Source organism: Diadema setosum, chromosome 1, assembly GCF_964275005.1.
Source record: "Diadema setosum chromosome 1, eeDiaSeto1, whole genome shotgun sequence".
NCBI classification, from domain to species: Eukaryota; Metazoa; Echinodermata; class Echinoidea; order Diadematoida; family Diadematidae; genus Diadema; species Diadema setosum.
Window position 1 is genome coordinate 4,663,181 of NC_092685.1, and position 18,874 is coordinate 4,682,054.

General features: G+C 38.6%; 1 protein-coding gene and 1 non-coding gene across 2 annotated transcripts; both read left to right on the forward strand.

The window, feature by feature from the left end:
• The first annotated feature begins 6,422 nt into the window (after positions 1–6,422).
• LOC140246795 (mediator of RNA polymerase II transcription subunit 6-like) lies at positions 6,423–13,468 on the forward strand. The gene is made up of 6 exons (XM_072326130.1): positions 6,423–6,449; positions 6,998–7,157; positions 7,853–8,027; positions 8,955–9,066; positions 9,332–9,444; positions 11,251–13,468. The coding sequence occupies exons 1-6, from the start codon at positions 6,437–6,439 to the stop codon at positions 11,614–11,616; spliced, it is 939 nt and encodes a 312-aa protein (XP_072182231.1). The 5' UTR covers positions 6,423–6,436; the 3' UTR covers positions 11,617–13,468.
• A 908-nt stretch (positions 13,469–14,376) lies between these two features.
• Positions 14,377–14,450, forward strand: Trnat-agu (transfer RNA threonine (anticodon AGU)). Its single transcript has one exon. It is a non-coding gene; the product is annotated as a tRNA-Thr (tRNA).
• The last annotated feature ends 4,424 nt before the right edge of the window (positions 14,451–18,874 follow it).

Below are 18,874 nucleotides of genomic sequence, written 5' to 3' on the forward strand. Positions count from 1 at the left end.
AACTTCTTCACTTCATTTACAATCGGGGAAAGACCCTCTCCCCAGATGAGGGGATTTCCGCAACTCACTTCGTCCCCTACCGAGGAACGGAAAACCCCTTTTCCTGCCTCAGGTTCCCCCTTGAACACTGAAGTACCTAGCACAATGTATTATAATGTTTACCTTGCGGCGACGAGTGCGACTTTTGTATAAGAATATGGGGGGGGGGGGGGCTTTATTATGCACCCTGGATACACGAGATCATTGTTTCCAGGGTGTAAGCATGCAGAAAGAAAAGTATTACAAGTATTTTGTTCTTGTCCTTCCCTCCACCACTTCTCTCTCCCTCTCTCTCTCCCTCCCTCTGTCTGTCTATATGTATCTATCTATCTATCTGTCTATCTATCTATCTATCTATCTATCTATCTATCTATCCATCTATCTATTTATCTATCTATTTCTATCTATCTATCTATCTATATATATATATATATATATATATATATATATATATATAACGAGCTGAAAAATTGGGGGCTCCCGAATAGGATGGGCATTATAAAGGGAATAATAAGAAATTAGGGGGTCATGAAGTAGATAGGGCAAAGCACAGGGTGAAAGAATAAAGGGAATAAAAGGGAAGGAATAAGGTTTAGACAGCGGGCTTAGGGCATGGTAGGACAGTGTAGGGAATCAGACAAAGGGAATAAAGAAGAAGGACATTTGATAGACATCAGGTGATTTTTAAAGGACAAAGAAATAGATAGGACCGGCAGGATGTTAGGAGTATATGTTTGACAAGGAGTTGAGGTGTTTAACGAGAATATTGTGGTAGTGTGAGTTAAATCGGGAATCCTGCTGGAGGAGTAAGTTAAAGGGCTCGTAGCGAAGCTGGGTTTTGTTTTATAAATATTAGGAGGAAGGGAGAGTGTCAGGTTGGGTTCGAGACGCAGGTAGGTTACGCAGGTGAGAGGAGAGGGTCAAGTCGGGGACAGGTAAGCGGATTGGTCGAAAGAGGGTTGTCAATAATTCAGGTGTGGGAAATTAATTAAAATGATTGGATTATGGAATTGTAGGAGGGATTTAAGGGTTAGTTTAAAAGGGCATGTATTGTAGGGAGAAGACAGATTTTCAGGAGAGAGTTTTCAGGAGAATTTTGTACACACTTCGAGAGAGATTTCAGGAGAATTTGGTACACACTTCGAGAGAGGCTTCATGAGAAATTCTTGCACATCTCGAGAGATTTCTGGACACAATGTGGAGAGAACTTTGCCAGATAGATTAAATCTTAGTGAAGATGTAGCCCGTTGGCATCAATTTCTTTTTTGAACGTTGGTGAACGTTGAACGTTGTTAATGGAGAGAGAGCCGTGGGCCGAACTTTACTTCTGACGTGGGGAACGCCGTCCGTGCCACTGTCCGAAGAGTTGTCGTGTAACAAGAGAGAAAAAAAAAAGATTGTGAATTGTGCACAAACCCCACCCCTGAGGCCCACTAATGTTTTGAGGAGACCCAGAAGGAAGTGAGGCGCAGCCGGAGACCAGCCGCCGGTGCGACGGACGCGATTCGGGCCGAAGCGACGAAGGCAGCCACCGACAGAGCTCCGGGTAACGTCGGCGACTAGGACTGAGAGAAGGAAGGGCTTCCATAACAACTGCAGTATTCCGCGGACAATTTCCCTCTCCCTATTAACCCCCCCCCCCCTTTTTTTTGCACTTGCACCCGAGGCCATGTAAGTAAAAAATAACCGAGATTGAATTATGCGCATGCTTGGTTATATTGTATCAAAATGTTGAATTGCCAAGCAACTGTGGGTTTACAGTGATTTAACAAGAGGAGATTTTCCCCTTAAATAAATACCAAAGTAAATTTATTAATTTGATGTAACGGTTGTTTAATTTTTGTCCTTAATCTAATTTAATTAATATTGCTGATGATGTGGCAGGTGTGTCTATAAATCCGAGTGCACTAACCAAATCCCCTCGCGCCTTAACAGACCGGGCGCGAGCCCAGCCATCCCCTGCCGCTGGTAGCCCCAGCCCAGGGCGGTGAGCTGGGGCGGGAGAGTAGAGGGTTATATATATATATATATATATATATATGGTGGCACAGGTGTCGTTGATGGCACGGGGTAAAGTGCTGTATCGCACCGTTACCAACTTCCTCAGGCGACGACTGGAACTTGGATTGGGCACGGACTATGCGACAAGTCATTACCATTATGCCTGAAATCCAACGGCGACGACTGGAACTTGGATTGGGCACGGACTATGCGACAAGTCACATTACCATTATGCCTGAAATCCAATGACTTGCTGGTTGGTCTTCTCAGGAACATGTACCACCACTCTCCTAACTGATGTATTGTGGTAGAACCCTCAAGAAGACACAGTGAAGGCAGCAATAGAGGAACACATGTACAGTTTATTACACATAGAAGTAAACATTAACAACACATTGGAAATGTATCATACACGGCCTACTTGTTGCGGACTATGTCACACAACGGTCACTTTATATGCCTCTCCTCCTATCGCGGAATGAGGAGGCAATCCCGCACGGCCGTGAGCGACGCAGAAAATACCCGCAGTAGTCATTCAAATTATTTACAATGTTGGCGTGGTTATCAAATTCGTACAACGATGATATATTTCGGCAGTATCTCTTGTACATGGTTACTACAATTCGGCATGTATCATCGGTCTAAACCGGAGTTGGTATTAAAATAATCCAAACTTGCCCATGACAAACAAGTAACCACATATTTAATAATAAATGTTAGAACTCATAATAATGCACTACCACATTAAAATGTTTGCCCAACGTTCCGATAGTGCCCCCTTTCTATGCTATAGGCACAATCGATCATAACAAATTATAATCGAAACGGTTAAATCGAATCGGTTCCACCGAATTTCGTTACAATATATATATACATATCCTCCTTCCCTCTGGCGCACGGACATCCTATATCGGGAAGAACATGTTTTCTACAATAGATAGCAGCATAGTACCTAACTGATACCCAACCCTCTCTGACGCTCGCCCTTCCCTGTCAAGTCTTATACATAGCAATTAAGTAGTACAATACTATCCATCGTGAAGAAAGTAATGCCATTAGCTATAACTCTGTTCATGACAGGATAATATAATTTTCATCGTGTTTTATTTTACCACTTTAATGTACGTCGGCTTACTTTGTCCCATCGCCCGATGGAACGAAGTAAAGCCATGTGCGTCAGATGGAGGTAGCTAAGATTTTGCTCGGATTTGTAATTCAAAACGGAAATCAGATTTGATGTTGTGATATTAGTGCTGCAACTTATAACAATAAGCTTTTTGTGGATCTTTGATCGCAAACCCAAACCCTAAGAGCAATGTGGATTGAGTGAAAGCAGCAACATTAGTAGAACACATCAGTGAAAGTTTGAAGAAAATCGGACAATCGATGCAAAAGTTATGAATTTTTAAAGTTTTGGTGTTGGAACCGCTGGATGAAGAGACTACTAGAGCTTATGACGTATGAGTGGACAACAATATAAAGAAAATATAAAGAAAATTCCACAAAAATTCATTTTTCATGAAAATGACAAATTCCATCAACTTGATACTGACATATGTTAAGGGTAGCAATTATTCCCCCTGCTTTCTGAAAGCGGCTAGTCAAGTGCTCTTTCATAATGCTAGAAAAGTGAATTTTTGTTGAATTTTTTTTATAGTTTCTTTGTATTGTTGTCCACTCATACGTCATAACCTCTAGTAGTCTCCTCATCCAGCGGTTCCATCACCGAAACTTTAAAAATTCATAACTTTTGCATCGATTGTCCGATTTTCTTCAAACTTTCACTGATGTGTTCTACTAATGTTGCTGCTTTCACTCAATCCACATTACTCTTTTGGGTTTGCGTTCCCTTTAATGAGTCACGCATGTATATCAGTCATAAGAGGGTATATTGAATGCGTATATTTATTTTTATCTTTATAGTGGTATTTATAGTATCATACCTCACGTAGGGTAGAGGTTAAATTGGAATCAGGTCAAACCTTGAACAAACCGCATGACAAACCAACACAACAATACATTATACCCTTTTTGATTATTACGTTTGATATTAACCGAAATGAGACCTCCTTTATAACAATACGCGCCGATCACTGGACACCACCTTTTGTTTTTATTGGTTTGTATCCTTTCAGATACTGTGTGAAGGACTTCTTTTCCACCTCTTATTTATTCATATGTTACATTGTTATGTTTTCTTTAGATCCTTCTGCTTGACTTACCGTTATCAATCTTCATGCACGATTAAAAAAAAAAGAGAAAAATAATCCAAAAGGGTCAAAGAGGTATTTTTGTGAGTTGCTGTTCATGAGGTCATCATTGTGACAGAAAATATCCTGTCAATACTGATAATGAAATAAATCACAAAAGTGAGACAAGACTGAGATTTTTTACCGTAAGTCGAACCGATGAGTAAAGTCTGAATTGCTGAAGTTTGGAAAAGACATCTGTCATTACCTTCACGTGCCTTCCGAATTTAGTGCCATGAAGTTTAGTATGGGCCGGTTTACGCTTCTATTATGTAATCAGCATTATAGACATAATTTGGTTTCTGTCATGATCTAAGGTAGTGACGAGTTATTTAGTCCACATATTCCTACTGAATACTGTAATTTTAAGTACATGGGACACAATTTTGCATGTGATAAGACAGCTGCTGCGACGGGCAGTATTTCTGAAGAAACAAATTTATTAACAAAGATATATTTACAAGAGATCATCTACCCGTCTCGTAGATAAATTTATTAGTAAATGATATTAATTGAATTCAGTGCACAATATCATGTAACAAAAGTTGTCATGGCAACCAGAAAGTTTACATAGTATGATTACCAGCGCCATAGCAACAGTCAATGCAGGCATATACTGAGATGTACCTTTATCTCGTACATCTCTGTATCAACGATCTATTCTTTACAGTGGTCCTACTCTGTGGAATTCTCTCCCCCTTGTAATACGTAATGCTAACTCTTTGAATATATTTAAATCTGGTTATGAAAAGATTCTCCTCAATAATTACACCCAAACTCATTAAGTTAAGAGTATCAATTTTTATCCCTTATGTTATGAGACATCATTTTGTTATTTGCCATTGTATGTTGATTGTTTTGTCTTTGTCTTGTCCTGCTCTTATGTTTTACTTGCTTCGAACACATTAGTAATAGAAATTTAATGAATGTTTATATTATATAGGTCCCAGCCGAAAATAAGGGACATTTCCTTTCTGCCTGCTGCCTACCATAGCATTTCCTTTTACACTGTTTATCTGATATGTTTGTAATTGTATTCTAATGTTGATGTATGTGTTTGTTTTTTGCTTTGGTGAAATAAAGAAATTTGAAACTTTGAATTTGAATATAATGCTGACCGGAAGTATTTAAATCTATAATAGATTTATAGGGGAAAGGGCAAATTACATAGATGTTTGTTAGTCCCTTAAAGGAAAACATCCGTAAATGTGCCATATTAACGAACTGGTCCATTGTCTATTGACTATAGATTACACACATGGACATCTTGTACTTTTGACAAAAAGCGGGGGGGGGGGGGGTTATCGGATTAACAGTTTATATACCGACAGTTTCCTTATGGAACGAATTCTATACGAGCGGGGCTTTAACTTGGTATCGTTCCATAATGCCGAAACAGCACGTTTCAATATTTTTAAGTTGCAAATAACAACTGAATTCTGTCAGCTGTTTCTGCAGCTTTAGTACAGGTGACAATCATTGTAGCTATAAGCATTGCAACTTACATGTACTTGCAAATCCCCATGTGTTATTCTACAGACATCGTGAAATCCTTGCATACAGTGTACTCTAAGCACCATCCCTTCCCCTCCACTGCCCCCTCCCATCTTGCTTTAAAAAAAATAAATAAATAAAAATAAAAAAGACAGATTAATACAGAAAGACAGTAATAAGTAATTGTGTCCATTAGGAACACAAAATGATACTTCTCCTGATGAACGCAAGGTACTGTTCCCATGAATATGGCGACTCCTACCACATCCGTGACAGAGAGTCGAGAAAAGCATTGACAGAGCGCTTCTACTGCCGCTCGTAATAAGCGCTTCGCGCACATCAAGTTGGAGTCTCCTGTTTGCTATGGGTTTCAGGCGGGAGAATCTCCAGATCAGAAGTTGCTTGGGGTTGGAGTCTCTGGCATTGATCACGACTTTTAAAAAAACGGGGGGGGGGGGAGAAAAAAAATCAGGAAAAAAAAAAAAAAAAAAAACACAGAGGACATAAAGGTTTCGTACCTGAAGCAGCTGTCTGCATCTGACAGGCTGCATGCTGCTGCGCAGCGCGCGGTAGGTAGCGCCGCGCGCGAGCATCGTTGGAAAACGCCCTCTATCACTTCATATGATGCAACCATTCGGTGTGACCGTGACAAAATGTCTTCTGACGGTGAGAATACTCACAAATTATTGCTATTTAACACAGTCTCGTGTACAGTTGTTCATATAGCATACCCCAGATTATTTTGTTTTTATCTAGGAAGAATCTTATGCAATTGCTCTCCTTTCAACCCATCCTCTCGATATCGGCTAGCCTGTCTGTCGAATACTAGTATCAGTCTGCTGTGTTGGTGGGCTAGTCCCATTCGTTCGTATTGAATGTGGTGATGACAACTGTTCTCATTTCCCCCCTGTGCTGTGTTCGGATTAGAATGGTCTATATAACGTGTTGGCCCGACCAGACGCCGTGCGTGCGGAGCGCGTATTAATTAACATCGACTGGGCTGGGTATAGTTAGATCGATGAGAAAGATAGCGTTAAACCTAGATGACAACCCATAATTCATTTTTCTCTGTAATGCCCCGCATTGCAACATCACGTCGTTCAACAAAGTTCAAATCAAGGCATGATGAGATAGGCAATTGTTACTACAAAAATAAATACAATATACGAATTTACAATGTGTTTTTGTCTCTCTTTTTTTTTTAATCCTCACAGACAACCCACTCCATATTTCCTGGCACGACTCGGCTTGGATCCCTCACTTGAATGAAGCCAATGTTTTGGAGTACTTCTCCAACCGGAGTAATCCCTTTTATGACCGCACCTGCAACAATGAGATCATTAAAATGCAGAGGGTCAACCCAGAGCAACTCAAGTTAGTTTGTAAACTCATTCTGCTTCAGATTTTTTTTTTTTTTTTTTAATTGCATCCATAGATTGCTTGGGGACTTAGGAAAATTGAAATACAGTCAACCTTGCTTTTAAAAGTCAAATGATTGTCTAAGTCGAAGGACTTCTGTATTCCTCTTCTCTCTATGTTTTATTGATTTTAATTTCTCATTATTAAAATTTTTGCTAAGTTGAAGCTGCACTATTTGGGTTCTTCAGTCCAAATACACTGTACATTCGACGTAGGCAAGGTTGACTGTATAATATGAATTAAAGCCTTGAAGGTAGTATTTCATTGAGACTTGCTTCCATAACCAATCAAGACCCAGAAACCAAATTTCTGTTGTTCAGTAAAGTAGCTTTTAGAAACTCTAATTCTAATTGTCGCAATCGATACTTGGTTGGAGTTTTCGAGGGTAGATAAAACCTCAGCAATTGTGCACTTTACCACAGTGTTTACGGCCCTAAATTATAGGTGCGTGGCCAAAACCTCTTCCATTTGTGTTCTTTGTTTGTCAAATATGAATTATGCTTATGAATGTTTTGGAGTTAGAATTTCCAATGCCACAAATTGCCCCTTTCCTGTCTGACTTTGAAGTTAATGTAGGTGGTGTTAAAAAAAAATAGATCCAGTTTTGTGTCTTTCCCAAGTTATTTTTCTCCATTTTTGTTTAAAATCAGATCCATGACGGGTCTGGAGTATGAGCTGCTCCATGTACAGAAGCCAATCTTATATGTTGTGAGGAAGCAACATCGACATTCCCCAGAGGAGACAACACCTCTGGCAGACTATTACATCATCGCTGGCAGGATCTACCAGGCCCCTGACCTGTGCTCTGTAATCAATGCCAGAATGGTATGCTGTTGTGTAGGCAATAAAATTTTACCTATCGAACCCTTGTACCGTTGCCTTCTTTTGTTTATGGGAAATGACTACAATATTGAAAGTCCTGTGATATCTTTTAGTGCTTCTTGCATGTTACAAAAAAAAAAAAAAAACACCACACACACACACAGTCAGAAGGCTTACAATCTAATGTTAGTGTTTTATTTTGAGCACTTTTCAAAAGTTATTTGCTGTTTACAAGATAAGTCATCATTTTGAGCAGCTTATACCATTGTTATGTTGTAAGCCTTTTCTTTTTCCTGTTCCTGAGCTTTCCAAATGGGAATTTCCACACCATAGCTCTGCCTTACAGCCACACTTTAGGATATGAAAATACAGTTTTAGGAAAAGTGGCCGCATTTATAGCTGAACTGAATACATGAAGTCCAGAACCCAACATACTTGCGAAAACTTGGTAGAGACCACAATAATAAGCCCTTAAAAATGATAATAAGAAGCATCATGCTGCATTCAGATGTGTGGAACAATTCTAATTACATCTGAAAAGTGATGATGGTACAATGTACTAAAAATTAGTGAATAGACATTTTGTCAATATGTGATTCTTTTCAAATGAGTGTTAATAGACCACATTCTTTTACTGGATTGGGAAAGTAAAACAGAAGTTTGTTTGTTTGTTTGTTTGTTTTTAATGTACATGTATTCTCTTTCAGGTTGTGAAAACTGCAGGTAAACTTTAACATGACTCAAACAATAGATGTTAGAAGGTCATGATAATGACATCAAAATGTGTGATACATGTACATGTATGTATGTTGCTCTGGTGCCAGTTTGTATGTAATTCATCTTTATTGTTTTAAAGAAATTTTCTATGTCAGTGAGAGTTTTTTTTTTTTTTTTTTAGTTACCAATGATGACTTGATTATTTTAATACAGACCACCGCAGTCCACAACATTCAGACAGCTTTTGAGGAATGTATATCTTACTCGAGATATCACCCAAGTAAAGGATATTGGTGGGAATTCAAGGAAAAGGACAATGAAACAGGTAAGTTCATACATTCATGAAAAATTATGGAAGCTTCCCATTGTTGATAAATTGTTGTATAGGTTTGTATAGCAAGGAAAGACATTGATTTGTAATTTCCATACATTTCATAGTTTTTGGCATAATTTCTACATCAAAAGTATGTCTTGGGATCGTCTACTCTGAGGTAAGATGAAATTTTAAGGAAGGTAAAATAACCTGACATTACACTGCTCTTATTTTATTCTCAAGTGGGCTTTTTTGGGGATGCTCTTTAATCTTTCAGAGACAAAGAAGCGGAAGAAACCCAAAGAAGAGCTGAGCTCGGTGTTTCAGCGGAAGAGAGTAGATGTCCTGCTGGGAGACCTCTCCCGCAAGTTTCCTTTCAAAGTCATTCAGGTAATTTTGTTTTCTCTCCCTACTCCTTTATGTCATCTCCCTCCTTGTATTCATTCTTTTCCTTGTCATCCTGTTCTTCCTCTTCCCTCTCCTCTTCTTTCTCCTCCTCTTCTGATGCTTAAAGATATAATGAGACTTTTTCATGTTCATTTCATCAATTAGTCAGCATAGGTATCGGGACACAAATTCTTGTCACCTCAGTATGAGACTACAATTGTGTGATTGCAATCTAACACTAAATTCCTTTGTTGAAGGTAATGCTTTCAACAACAACAAAAGTTCTTGTATTTTAAGAAGAAAAAAAAGAGACACTTCACACATGCTCACTTTTGCAATGCAATTTTTCTATTGTTTTTTGTTTTGTTTTTGTTTTGGCAGTGTGATATTTGTGGTACCGTACATTCATTTGTGTCTGTATGTATTGTTGCGCAGATTTTTGTTTTATTCGAAGTGAAACTGGATACTTGTGATATGACTACAGAGTACACATAGTAGATGAAGCAAGAATTTTGGCTTGTGGCAGGAGGCCAGAGCACACTGCAAGTAATCAAAACAATAAGGCATGCAGAATGCTCTGTCTTCTGTGCAATTAACTTTATTGGCCGTTTGTCATTCCATGTTCTGTCAAAGCTGAGCCTGTGTACTGAGAACTTAGCAATCTTCTGTCTTTCCACTTCTGCTGATGCCATTACTGCTTGCTCTTTACAGAGGGTAAATGATGTGACAAAAAATGGTATGAGGAAATGATGTGGGGGGGAATATTTTTTGTGAAGTCACACCCTAAAGAGATGGAGAACTGCCGCATCATGTTTAGTGGTGTGTAAATATTGTTTTGAAAGCTCTGAAATGCAGAGATTGTTTTCCAAGTGTTTGGAATGGGGATTCCCCTCGGTCTGTGGCTGTGGTGCAAATCTTTCTTTTATCTTCTTGAACTGATGGAATTCCCATGCATGAACTTGTGGGGAAAACCAGGCATCATTTTTTTGGCACTTACTGAAGTTATCTGGCAACTCTAAAACAGATGATTTGAATAAAAAGTATTTGTATGAATCACTTGGGAATGCAGATGATATGATTCATTTAGTTGAGTGTTTTGTACGTAGTAGCCAATGGGAGCATAAGAGGTTTATTTCCAGAAATATTTTGCTTGTTTGGATTGATAAGGGCTAGGAGTAAATGCTCGTTTTATGCTTAGCACCTAAAAATAATGGAGCAAAATCAAATGAAAGAACACAGGCATGTCAAGTATCATGGCAAAACCAACTTTTTCAGATTCTAATGTGTAAACCAATTTGTGTAAATTATGCATTACAATATTTTCTAATCACTTCTTCTTTATGTCCAGCTGCAACTGACAACAATGCTCTTGGATCTAAAAAATATTTCTGTGCAAAACGTTTTTGTACATAGTACAGTATATGATTGTCATCTGGGGAATATGAATGATAACATGCATCTATTGTTTGGAGTGTCAATATGTAGGAAGCACTTAGGGGAAATGTCAACTATTTACTGTGGTAGCGGAGTCGCAGGCTTTTATTTGTTTATTTGTTGTGGGGGTGGTTGTTATTGGTCATTATAGCAACATAGTTGTCATGAATGCATCTTTGCACTGATGTTTATGTGCAACAGATAACTGAGTGCTGGCCAATTTGTGTTTGTTTGTTTGTTTGTTTGTTTGTTTGTCTTTTTCTGCTGTGCACATGAGTGATGATTGTATTTCGTATTATTTATTGATTCATTGAAATCAAACAAGACAAACAGGTAACTAAAAATAGCTTCTCCCATTCTCTCCCAACACCACAGCCCAAACCTGGGGACAGGCCGGTGCCCGTCGATGGTTCAGCCATGGAAGCACCCTCCTCTAGAGTGATCCCCAAAGAGGAAGTGAAGGAGGAGAACAACCAGTCTCAGAACAATGCAAACAGTGCCACAGTGGGTGCCAGCATGCCGGGACCAACGAGTGGGATGAGTGGAGCAGTGGGGGCAAACGTTAGCAGTGTTGGTGGGGGAATTCCAGGGGCTGGTGGTGGTGGTGGAGGTGGTGGCAGTAGTAGTGGGCTGGGAGGAGCAGGGAGTATTGGGGGTGGAGCGGGCAGTTTCTTCACCAGTGGAGGACCCTCAGGCATGAAACCATCCATGGCTAAGAAGAGGAAGCTCATGGGCAAATGATGGAAGCTGGAAGTATGTGAGACTGCTGGCCAGGGAGCATCCAAGCTTTCCAATTAGTGACACTTCGGAAGAGTGTGAGGCAAAACAAAAATACAATATTTCAGCCAGACTACCCCATGCCGATGCCACCTGCTGGAGTCTGAAAAACTTTCTTAGAGGTTTGGCCAATGGCAGGTAATGTCTGTCATATCCAAGTGCAACTGAACTGTATGTGATATTTATGGTATTCTGAAATGTTGGTCTTGAAAGGTTTAACTGATTGGTCGTTGGTGCTGTGTTGATATCTCTTTCATTGACTCCATTGTCAGGTAGTCAGGTAGAATAGATTTGATTCACTTTCGTAAAATATGGTAGGAAATAATTACTCATATGTAGGTGCATCTAAAAAGTTAATTTAGGGATGTACGATCACTTTGAGGTTACATTGACATAACAATTGTGGTTTTACCTACGCACTCACGGTCATAAACGGAAGTCCATAAAAGATGAGCCTCAAATTGTGTTTCTTTCTCCGGTTGGCTTGTTTGCCATTCTGTTTTATGGTTCCTGTGTGTGTTTTTCATTCTTTTTTGGAAGGGGTAGTGCACGTGGTCAATATATGCATGACACTAAAGTGGAAATTTTGTACATGTATTTGGACTTGTGGTATACAGAAATCCCCAGTTCAGCCTAAACAACCCTGACCAATTTCCTACGTGCAGACTCTCCAAAATTTTCTGTGTCATGACCCATTGAGCACTGAATGTAAACTGCCCAACTCCATAAAAGTACATAACCAGCGTTAAAAAATGTGCTCTTACATAAATACAAAAGAAAAAATGTTCTCTTAAACGAACGTCACTGAGCCATGAAGTCGATGTTGACCATTAAAGTCGTGTCATTAATTTTATATGAACTTGTTTGTATACTTGATGCAAAGAAAACAATTATGAATAGTGTTAAAGATCAAGCCAGGCATTCCATAGCTGCTTTATAATTGAAATTAAAATGGAAGAAATATTCAAGGGCAGTTATTTTATTTGCCTCACGAGATATTATTATTAATTTTTTTTTTTTTTTAAGTAGAACAGGAATTTACAGTTGCTGTTCCATATGTTTGCTGAACGGTAATCAAAAAAGGTTTTTCAAGGATTTTCGATTGACTTGGCCACAAACTTTTAAACTTTGGTCATACCCAATGAGTTCACAGTGCTGTAAAAATTCCAGAGACATATCATCACTTAGATTCTAAAATAGAAGTCTTTACAGTCTTGTTCTCTCATGAACAATTCTGCATTAGAGCAGATGAATCTCTGCAGTGGGTCTTTGAAGATGGCACTACCTGGCAGTTATCAGATGATGAGGCATGGAAATACAGTAAACTCTGATTAAGTAAATATGCATGGGACTGGAAAAATCTGTCGACGAGAATATTGATTTATACAGATGTCAACAAATAACAAATACATGTATAGAGCAAAGAAATAGCCAAAATTTTTACTTAGCGTCAATCAACTTGATTTGTCGACTTATGCGATGTCAACTCATGCAAGTTTCACTGTATGCAAGATATGGAAAAGCTACTTGTGACCTCTTAACCCATTGAGGACGGGCTGATTTTGCTACAACATGCATTTCCCATAGACATCTACACAAGTATACTCGGGACTTGTCCTCAACAGGTTTAAGTAGATGTCATTCAAGAAACATTGATGATATGTTTTTTAGGGAATGCCACTCACAGAACATAGTGCGTGTATTGCAGAATGGTTGGGGAATTCCAACTATAACAATGCAAAATGAGAGCCACATAGCCTTCTAGAAATATCCACAGCATTTCAGAACATACCTGGCTGAAATAAATTGTCATTTCGTACGCACAACATGTCTCTGCGTGTTCATTTGATGTGTTTGTCTTTGCTGATGGGAATGGAAAATTTCATCATCATGATTTGTGTTGTAGAGGTTAAATGCATTTTACCACATAAATAAGGAAATACAATGTAGTTATGCATTTGATTTCAAGAACGTGATTGTTCTTTTCTCCAAACGTTTTTATATAAAAAAGAGTTTGATGCAGCAGAGGGATTGAATAGCAAGCAAGAGAAGGTGTTGCAAGTTTTCTTTTACATAACCTAACCTAAATATTGAAACGACAAGCGTAATTACAAGCAGTAATTGTTGTAATCTCTGTAGTTACCATAACTCTTCAGTAATTTGCATTTGTGAAACAAAACAAAACTGAAAAAAAAAAACATAAGCAAACTATATGAAGTCATACAATGGGGTCATTACTGGTTGTATAGAGGGCTCGAAATGTTATCGTTGGACAATTATACATTGCACTTCTTTACACGAGTGTGGTGGTGTGTATGTGTTGTGTGTGTTCAATGTTTATTTGTATGTTTTTGTCCTGTGTAATTCCATGACATATTTTCGACATGTTGGAAAGATAAAAAGACAGTCAAAGAATAAAATGAAAAGATTAAAAGGATAGAATCTTCCTTGATCCCCATTAAAAAAAAAAAAAAAAAGTTTCACCCTAACTTGGTGAAGATGCAGCTGAGATTTTCACTATCTCCCAGCTAAGCATACAAACATTACTGAAATGTCTCATCAAGACGCTCTTGGTTACGCTTAAAATTGGACATTTATAGCTGCACACAACAAAATACTAGTTCAATCAATATTGAAGTCGTAACGCAAACACATACAATCAATTTTAATCAGTTCTAATGGCATTGATAACAATTAAGCTCAGCATGAGTGATCACTACCAGCGGCGCTGTGGCTTAGTCGGTTAAAGCGCCTGTCTAGTAAACAGGAGATCCCCGGTTCGAATCCGGGCAGTGCCTATACATGCAAGGTTGTTGCTACGCTGTATTTTACTTTTTTCCGAGTTCTGACGTTTTATGTGTACCTATGAGCATATGGACCTAATTTACAAGGACATCCATCGTATCGCTAATTAATTCACGCACATCTCAAAAGCGCCACAAGACATTTTGAACATGCTTCACTGTTTTGATCCCATCATCGTCACCGCCAGCAAGCCGGGAGAAGAACAAGACGGAGATTCGAGAAATCTGTATGCGCAGAAGAAAATACACTGTAACTCGCAAAAATCAAGTTAAGTGAATGTGCATTTGTGGTGTATGTTAGGAAATCATGCCTCAAACAATTTCGCTTGGGAGAAGCAGGCAGTTTTTTAAAAGAAAGCTAACATTTTGACAGAATGATCGTCATTTGTGATCTCAATATTTCACTTTTCCGCAGCTTATTCCAGAGCAAAGAGGGATGGTAATGGTAGAGAACAGGTATATCTTGCCATTAGGCAAGGTCTTATGCGTGTGCGAAAATGTGCGAATCAGCAATTACCCATCTTTAGACACAAAATTTGTCATGTTCTCAGGTTTTGCTGCTAGTCATCATCTGTATTTATTCAAAGACATTTCCGTCTGAAAAAGGCACATCAGCGAAACAAGACTGAAATGAGGTAAGCGATTCTTTTTTTAGTGATGATACATGATACAAAATTGTTATTGTCCAGACACCTGAATGTACTCATTAAGATGCACATAATCAGGTGGCGGTGGTGAACATTGGATCAAAGAAAGACCTCCGTTCATAGTCCATGTGTAGTAGGTCCATGGGAAGATTAACAACGAATATTTTTGACAACAAGTAATACTATACTTATAGGGTTTGAATATTCTGTACAACATAATCTATATCACATTGCAGTCGGTTTTCGGTGCTACTTCGTTCATTTTGTTCATTATTTCCTAATCTGCGATTCCTCACGATCCATGCATGTCGTATAAAGGCGATTACCAAAAAAGAAGAAGAAAAAAAAAAGATTTCTCACTGCCGCATGTGAAACCATTTAGAAAGTTATTCCTTTTCATTTTGATTTTGTTTTACTACCAACGAACTTGCAACCTTTTCCAAATCAGGATGGCAACCCTTTGGTCCTTCCGGTAAAATACAAATTTTGCACACTTTGAAACACATATTCAACATGATTTTTTTTATTTCATTTCTTTCCTTTTTTTTTTTTTTTTACTTAATGTGAAAAGGCCTAGATGTCGTCTGGCGGTCGATTGTTATATGTCCTCTGATTTCCTCTATCGGGATCAGAATATAAAACGTTTGTTGATGTACACTAAAAATCTTATAAAACATTTCTTGATATAGGTATATCAATCAACTTTCCTTAAGCTGGGTTGATTATAATAGCTTGTGCATTATATTCGTTTCAGTTTGTTTGATTTTATGTTTGTTTGTTTGTGTGTGTGTGTGTGTGTGTGTGTGAGTGTGTGTGTGTGTGTGTGTGTGTGTGTGTGTGTGTGTGTGTGTGTGTGTGTGTGTGTGAGTGTGTGTGTGTGTGTGTGTGTGTGTGGGGGGGGGGGGGGTTCAGTTGTTTGGCAGGCTATCGGAACTGTGATATAAGAGAAATGTATCGTATATACACCGTCAAGATATCGGTCATGTTCCACAACGGACTATAATGTCGATGGCTAGGCGGGGGCCAGGGAGGTGGAAAGAGATCTGTCTTTCACCTCCTCGTAGGACTTGTAGGTGAGGTAGGCTGTTGTCCCCCCCCCCCCCCCCTCAATACCTTCAACTAATGTTCTCAAGTAAAAGGGAAACCATTTCTCTCACACGTATATAATGTTCTTGGAATTATTATGTTGGGCGTGCACGATTTGCGTCATTTCCTCTTTTTTTTTCAGTAATCCCCTTTATCCATGTTAAGTTGAAATGCATTGTTTCGTCAGTTGTAAGCCCATGATAATAAGACTGACAGAGCGTGGAAAGAAGATTACCGCCTTATTATGGCAGATAACTTTCATTTGAGCTTTACTGAACTATGAAGCCACGAACGTCATCCTGGATTCATTTTCGTATTTAGAATAAGCCTCTACCCCTCTTTGAGTTTGACGTTTTCCTATTGTTGTTTGTTGTTTTTTTCACTGTATGATTTAATTTCTAAGCATCGACAAAGAAGCGTTTTCTTGGATGTGTATTGCGACATGCACACGAGGGGGCTCTGTATCACAGACGATACACAAATTGAACATTCTGTTGTATGACGGGGACTTTCGACACGTCGTTTCCCGGCGGCTAACGTCATTTCACGGATGGCTAAGGCTGTCTTTGACTTTGTACATGTAATGTGATTGTGTCATTTTTTTTCTCATCCAACTATCCCTCACCATGAGACACATCCGGTAACCAATTAAATGTTTGTGTGTGTGTGTGTGGGGGGGGGGCGTTGGGTGAGTGAGAATGCCTCAGTATTTCGTTGTAGTCAAATTACTCTTTGACAGACTATATGAACTCGTTTTGTATCTTGTTGGTTTTATAAACAGTACGAAAAAGCATGTTAAACAAGCTGTAAAAAGTAATTGTATCGGTTTTATTTACAAATTGTTAAAGGAGACCTCCAGATGATTTTCAGACTTTTACATATGAACAACTATAAATTGGTTATACCGGGTACAGAGTTTCAGAATTTATAGTGATTGGGATGAGGAAAAAGAATGTTTTCAAAATTTATAACAAATCACTATGAACAAGGATGATGACATGACAGCCTCACTAAAGGAATGTACAAGTTGGGGCTCAAGGAAGCAGAACAAAAGAAGAAGGCATGCATACATTATCCACAGGTGAACTTGTAAACTGGCAGTATTGTAATGGGAATTACACTGCTACATTTCTGAAATATGTGAGGCTCCTATGTCATCATCATTGTTCAGTGTAATTTGTTTAAGGTTTTTCAAAGTATTTTTTCTCTGCTCAAGGACCACAATAAATTCCACAAATCTACACATGGAGCTGTTGATTTATGTACTACATGATGTGAAATTATGAAAATCGTCTGGAATGCCCCTTTAAGCCGGAATGCAGCAATAATTTTGATTATTAATTAGAGTCAATGATATAACGACAATATTGCTGTGAAGAATGATTGTTACTTTCTGTAAGACAATTTCAATTAAGTTTTAAATGGAATTGTAGTTTTGCGTAAATGAAATAACATACTGGTAATGTATTGTCTTTCTTTTCACCTTTACCCTATTTCTGGTCATCTTTTCAGGGGCGGATCCAGGAATCCCGTAAAGGAGGGGATGGGGCACACGCCCCCATCTTTTTTCTTTTTATTTCTTTCGTTTTAAGAAAAAAAAATAAAGGGAGGGGGGGGGGCGCCCGGTGCGCTCCCCCTGAATCCTATGCTTTTAACTCCACAGGGGTTAATTATGGTCTATTAGTCCATACACTGTATCGTATTTTGGTTCTACTGTCTTTCCACTACATACTGATTTTGATCTTGTCATGTAAATAAGCTCTTTTAAAAATGCCCCATACGTGGAAGTCAAAGTGCTCACTGAGCCATGTAAAAGCGTGGTCTGCGTTTTACGGTGTAGAGCATGTCCACTGATGAATATAACGCATGATACTTCCAGCAAAATATATTAATACACATAACTAACATAGGCCTAAAGGCCTAGCATAAACCACTGGAGAAATTTATAATTTGATGTTTTCTTCTGTAAATTAATCTAGAATGAAAAATCCCCCAAGAGAAAAAACAAAACAAACCTAACTAAACAATCAAAACAACAATAACAACAAAACAACCCCCCCCCGCGACCGCCCCCCCCCAAAAAAAAAAACAAACAAACCAACAACAACAAAAAACAAACAAACAAAAACCAACAGCCGTTTTGTGTCGGGTGTATTGTGCCCAATCCTCGATCGTTTGCTTTGACGATTTCTTTACATTTACTTTTTAATACTTCCCGTGAATTATAGGCCCCAACATATTCTGTTTTGGGATTGTTTCAACGTATTAAGACACCGATTTCGTTACGCCTTATTCTTGTGGGTGACTTGGGGTTCACTTGGTTGATATTTTAGTGCTTGTAATATATGCAGATGTTAAAGTCTTACTAGTAAGGAGACCGAGATTAAAAGTATAATCATTCTACTGTACACCTTTCCGTACAGTTGTTATGGACAATTTGGAGAAACATTTTCCTGGTAAAGCAAAACTGATGTGAAAACACAATTGGAGGTTTGGCGAGGTCATGCATTAGAGTGAACTAGAAATGTCGCTTTGGCGACTGGTATGCCTCCGCCATAATGCATGATTTTCCCAATAGGTCTAGATAGTACATGTGGACACTGTGTGATTACATTTTCACAAAATTGGTAAAATATTGGAATGTCAAGTTTGTCACAAATGTGTTGAATGTTCACCTTCCTTGAC